The following is a 6,000-nucleotide window of genomic DNA, read 5'->3' on the forward strand; positions in this document are numbered from 1 at the left end:
ACGAAATTCATTCTAAATTTTACTCCATTTTCTTTTTTCATCGTCTTCAAGTATGCTAATTGTGTCTGATTACAAAGGTGGAAAGGAGTTATCAAACATAACTAGAAAATTCACATTTAAATGAGAAAGTATATAACCTTTATGCACTTCTGTATATAGAATGTTAAATTACTCAGAAAAGAGAAAAAATGTAAAAATTGAGAGTTCTAGGCCTCAACTCCTGAATTTAGGAAAACGGAAAGTCCATTAGCATCATATATCCTTTTGTCATATAGATTACTGTATACATGGCCATACAGATTACTCTTGAATAGCAGTTAAATCTGAAAGCATACTTCTTCATACCAGTGAGAACCAGAGGAATACAATCACAATCATTACTGGGGGAAAGTTCAACACAAACAATTTTAAAGGGAAAAAACACACAAAAGCACAATACATTGTCAGTAAGTTAAAACCTCACTCTAGATCTTCAGATCAGTCTAAATTTTACTAAAACATCAGGTATTTACTGTACTTAATAAGTTACACATTTCCTTGAACCAAATTACCAAAAAAAAATTACAAAAAAGGAAATATAAACATCTCCTTTAAAAGTCCCTACAAAGTATGAACAGAAACTTATTTTCACGTTTTTAACAATTTACAGAACTTCACAGCAAAGCACTATGAAACACAGGTGCCCCATCCTCGTTTCTTATAAAAGCAGCAGCATGCTAAGAAACTGAGGCAAATTCTCAAACATTTAAGGTAAACCACATAAGATCCGAAAGCCTAAAAGCAACAGAAAATCTAATCTACACTCGCAACTCTTACCCTTGACAGCACAACACAGAGTATCCTGCCTTACACATTTTGGAATTGCAATTCTGAACCTCTAAATCCAAAGACAAAGCCGCCCTGGGGAAAAAATAACAGTTGCGCAACAGATCAACAGCTCCAACTTGTCCCTTGGCTCCGGCGAGGCAAGGTTTGCACGCTATAAAGCAGGAAAGGGCCAACCGAGGGCCGCCCTGACAGCCAACCGGCCGCTGTCACGAAGGCCAAGGCCACGCACGCGGGGTGCGTCACCAGGAGGCACCGTGGGAGGATGGAGGAGCGAGGGGCGCGGCTGCCTCCAACCGCAGAGTCCCTGCCCCGCCTTTTCCTCCCCGCGTTGGGACCAGACCAGAGGGGTCTTCCCGTGGGAACTTTCCCACCGTGCGAGGCCCGGTTTGGTAGCCGCACGTCGGGGCGCAGTAACGCACGGGGCATTTGGGGGCCCTCCTCGGCCCCGCACCTGGGGGGCTGGGTTTTCTGGCCAAGCTGCCAAAGAGAAGGACCTCACGGATGGACAAAGGAGCTCTCTGGGCGGCCTGTAACGGAGTGAAATGCTTCCACTCTCTCTAATGGCCTTCAGGCTAATAGCTCCCGCTGCACAGTTTTGATAGTTAACGAGAGGATTCTGCTTGAGGAGCCCCTTTATCAGTAGACGAGGTGGGGGAATACAGACAAGGACCCCCAGAACCAGATTCCGATAAACTAGCAGGGGTCCACCGGGAACACGGGGATCTGGAAAGATGCTCTAACTAGGGCACCTTGGGACGCCCACCTGTCTACGCACCCCCCCCCCCCTTGGCCTCGCCCCTCCTCCCTTCTCTGGACAGTAAACGATGCCGGCGTGGATTTGAGAATTAGTTCGCCCAGTTCTCAAGCTAGGCCTTCCCGAGCAATAAACCTTTCTGCATCCCAAACTCTGATGCACTGAATGTTGGCCTTTCTCTGGGAACCCCGGGCACACGCATCCTGTATCTGTAGCGGACCCCGCTGCAGCTGGTGCGGTCGCGGAGCCGGGCGCAGCGGTGGCAGAGACGCGGCTCGAGTCCGGCCGGAGGGGACCTCAGCTCCCCCAAGAGCGGCCCCGTGACTAGGCACATTTTTGCCGGCTCCCAGGCGGGGGAGCCGCACAGCCCCGGAAGTGCCGGGCCGGGCCGGGCCGGGCCGGGCCGCGCCGGCTCAGACCGCCAGCGTCCGCCGCCCCTGCCCTGCAGCCTCTGGGCCCGCTCAAACTTGGGGGGCCGGCTGGGGCTCCGCAGCCAGAGACGCCCCACTCGCTCCACACAGGCGACCACAGCCCCAAACCCTCACCCAGTCGCCCTTTGGGGCGGCGGGCAGCTGGTCGGTGGGTCACCCGGGCGCGTCCCCAGCCCCCCTCGCGGCCCCTCGGGTGCCCGCTCCCCCGCCCCCCCCCCCCCGCGGCCCGGAGGCAGCGGCTCCCGCGCGCGGCCGCGGCAGTCGCGGCTCCGGCCACAGACGGGAGGAGAAGCCGGAGGCGGCTGTTCCTCCGGGACCGCGGCTCCCTCGCGCCCCCGCCCCCATCCCGGTGCCACAGCGGGGCCGCGGGCCGGGGCAGCACCTGCTGGGACGGCAGTCCCGGCGGCGGCAGCTGCAAGTCCATCATGCTGAGCTGGGGACCGTGCTTGAGGCTCCCCGACGGCGGTCCGGTGCGGGCTGCCCAGGCGCGGCGCGGACCAGGCGGCACTGACGGCGGCGGCTCCTGCGGGCTCCCAGGCACTCGCTTCTTCGCGACCAGGCCCCGATCGCCGGCCGGGCTCCAGCCCCGCCACGCCTCCCGCCCCCCGAGGGCGGGGCAAGAGCCCGGGCCTTTCCTTCCCCGGCTGGCCGCACGCGTAGAGCTTCCGAAAACCCCCCACCCCCGCCCCGGCTGACGCAAGAAGCTCGCGGTCCGGGGGCAGCAAAGGGCCAGGGGCCGGGGGCCGGGGGCTGGGGCCGGGGGCCGGGTGGGCGGCTGCGGTGCCGGGAGGAGGGCTGCCGGAGCTACCAGGTCCCTGCGCCCCCTGTGCCCTTCCCGCAAACAAAGCTCACACTCTCCGCCCGAGAGATTAGGACTTGTTTGCCGAAGGTGCTCTCGGGGTCAGACGCTTCGAAACAGTTTAAACAGTTGGAACAAACGTGGCGGGGGCCGCGGCTGAGGCGCCGGGATCGCAGCTGCGCCGCCCCGATTTGGAGCTGCAGAACCCTGCCCCGCTTTATCTCACCTCGCCGCCCGAGAGCGGCGCCAGCCGGGGGCGGGGGCTCATGCCCTGGGCCCGGCTGTGCGCACCGCGAACTGCCCTCCTGCCCTCGGTCCGCTCCGGGGCTGGGGCCGGTGGGACTTGCCCAGGGGAAGTGCGGCCCGCGCGGGCATCTCGTGCTCCCCGTCACCCTGAACGCCCTCCACTGACTCCCACGCGCTCACAGGCTGGCCAGGCTCTGGACGCCAAGGGCAAAGGCGTCTCTTCTGGTCGGAGAGGAGTCAGGACTGCCCACCGAGACCTTCCTTTTCCCACCAAAGCTCGCACACCGCACCACAGATGGCGTCCTTCAACACTGCAGTATACTTCGACATGCCACGGCCTTTATAAGTTTCTTTCCGCGTACTCAGGATATAATTTTAAAAGTGGAAACTTTAAAATGTTATAAAATAGTTTGTGTCGTATAGAAGGGATCCGTTCTGTAAAAACATGTGCCTAGGAAAAAAGTTGAAAGTTGTTCACCAAATATTAATAGTGGTAGGCTCATGAATGGTTTTTATTTTTTCTGTCACTTTAAGTATGTTTTCAATCTATGATGAATATACATTACATTTTACATGAAAAACAATGACTTAAAAATGAATCATTGCCCACAAAACTTAAAAGTTCTTGAAAACAGGAATGTTGTGACAGCTTAAAGATTTAAAAAATAAACTGGTTTTTTTCTCTTCTGTATTAATAATATAACTTTAATAAGCCTGGTTTTCAGTTTCTAGCTTCTTGATATTATGCCAAACCAGGTGAAAAAGTGCCAGCGGTGGTGGTTCTACTATTTTTTTTTTAAATATATTTTATTGATTTTTTACAGAGAGGAAGGGAGAGGGATAGAGAGCTAGAAACATCGATGAGAAAGATTCATCGACCAGCTGCCTCCTGCACACCCCCCACTGGGGATGTGCCCGCATCCAATGTACATGCCCTTGACCGGAATCGAACCTGGGACCCTTCAGTCCGCGGACCGACGCTCTATCCATTGAGCCAAACCGGTTTCGGCTGGTTCTACTATTTCATTAAAAAAAAACCTCTCTCCCTCTTTCACACACACAGACACACACACACACACACACACACACACACACACACACACTCACCTGACTATAGCAGGTCAATACTCAACTTACTTTCTCTAGGTTGCATAATTTGAACACTCCCAGGATTTATCAGTAAACTTAAATGTTCAAATATTCCTTGAGATAAGTGAAGCCTAAATTAATTGCTTGTAATGGAAACAAGGTTCTTCAACTTGAATTAAACCCTTTCAGATGGTATGGGGAAAGCCTGTAAAATGATCTGCACACTGAAAAAGAAGCCTTAGAAGAAAATATTTACAATGAACCTGACATGAAAGTTGCAGAAACAAAATAAAACAACATTTCTGACTCAAAGAAGGGCAAAGAGTCTATTGTTTAACAATTTGAGTTACTTATTAAAACTACTATGTCCCAGAAAGTAGACAATGAACCCAAGAGGTAGGAGATACCAAAGTTATATATGACATGGCTGCTGCCCTCAAAGAGTTTATAAAGTATTTGGTATTTTCTTGTTAACCAACACATTTCCATTGAGTTTAGACTGAATGAAATTACTTTTACAAAACTGCAATTCCTGGGAGTATATTATTTCAGCCACCTGCAGAGTATTTTCAAAGGGCGTAGAACAATATCTGAAGAGTCTGAACATGTTTAAGAAAAATAAACACTAGGAAAGCTATTTGGCATTGAATGGTGGCTCAGCACACAAACAAATAGGGAACCCTGGTCTCAGAAGGCTCATGTTAAGCAGATTTCCAGTCTTGGCAAACACTGAAATAAACAAGACTTTAGGCCTTGCCCTCTACACATGCATATTGTGGTGTGGGGGCACAGCTACTAGACATTAAGAAGCTCCAGAGGAACAGGAAAGATAATGCTGGTTTTTCTCTCCTGTCCTGGTGCCATGGGGTTCCTTTTTATTGCCAAAATCTCCTACCTACTATTTATTTTTCCCCCCTAATTGGTTTCACATTCTACTAACCCTTCTACATTTCCATTCATGTCTGAATTCTTTGCTGTCTTTGGAATCACAGCCCTCCATAGACGCTTGAAATTGTTAGAATTATAATATTTGCTCTAGAGTTGAAATAAGCATTATCAAATAAGCCTTCTGAGCACACAGTTTGGATAATGGTAATGCAATGATCCATTTATTTCACCTTCTTCTCTGTGATCTAAGCTGCCAAGTTTGCAAGGCCCAAGAAAGTACCTACTGTTTCAAAACCTTTCATCACATTGAGGTTTCTTTCCTCTTCTTTTCACGTTCCCTTGCTTGTAGTCCGTGTTTGAGCCAGAAAATATCCAGACTCTGATGGAATTATGGCTTAAGTTCCACATTTAACCATCGGAGTTACTAGTTCACAGTTGGAGTGTATCTGGCAGCTAGTTTTTAAAGATGGCGCCTAAAAAATCACCACCCCACGCCCAATATTATGTAGTTTTCTGACATTGAATCAAGGGTGGCCCTATGACTTGCTTTAAATTGTGGATAGAGGCTGGAAGTGACATGATGTCAGGTCTCCACCTTAAAAAAATCCGACTGCTTTTAATTTTACACTCTTAGAAGTCAAGTAAGAAGTTTAAACTTTTCATGGGAAGAGAGGCCATGGGGAGAAGTCCTGGGGGATAAGACTCCAAGTGGAGAGAGAAACTATGTGAACAAAATCACCAGACATGTGAGTGAAGAAACCATCTTGGCCCTTCAAACTCACCTAGTCATGCCCCAGGGGAATCCAGCCCCAGCTGCTATCTGACTGCAACTATATATGACGATTCCATCAAGACCAGCGGAAGCCTGCCTGGCTGAGCCTCGTCAGAATAAAGAATTGTGAGAGATTATAATAAACTGTTTTTAGCCACTACGTTTTGGTGTGGCTAATCAAAACAGCATATAT

The 6,000-nt window shown here is 50.5% G+C and overlaps 1 protein-coding gene across 3 annotated transcripts in view; it reads right to left on the reverse strand.

Moving 5' to 3' along the window:
• Positions 1–3,312, reverse strand: part of NFE2L2 (NFE2 like bZIP transcription factor 2) — a 33,556-nt gene extending 30,244 nt beyond the window's left edge. The window contains exon 1 of one of the 3 annotated variants that reach the window (XM_054722864.1): positions 3,039–3,312. In XM_054722864.1, coding sequence (XP_054578839.1) covers positions 3,039–3,080 — 42 coding nt within the window. In that variant the 5' untranslated portion in view covers positions 3,081–3,312. Of the gene's footprint in view, positions 1–816; positions 879–2,395; positions 2,724–3,038 lie in introns of those variants that run through there. The other 2 variants (XM_008138524.3, XM_008138525.3) reach the window with 2 other exon arrangements.
• Positions 3,313–6,000: the final 2,688 nt, after the last annotated feature.

Source organism: Eptesicus fuscus, chromosome 11 (genome assembly GCF_027574615.1).
Source record: "Eptesicus fuscus isolate TK198812 chromosome 11, DD_ASM_mEF_20220401, whole genome shotgun sequence".
Classification (NCBI taxonomy): domain Eukaryota; kingdom Metazoa; phylum Chordata; class Mammalia; order Chiroptera; family Vespertilionidae; genus Eptesicus; species Eptesicus fuscus.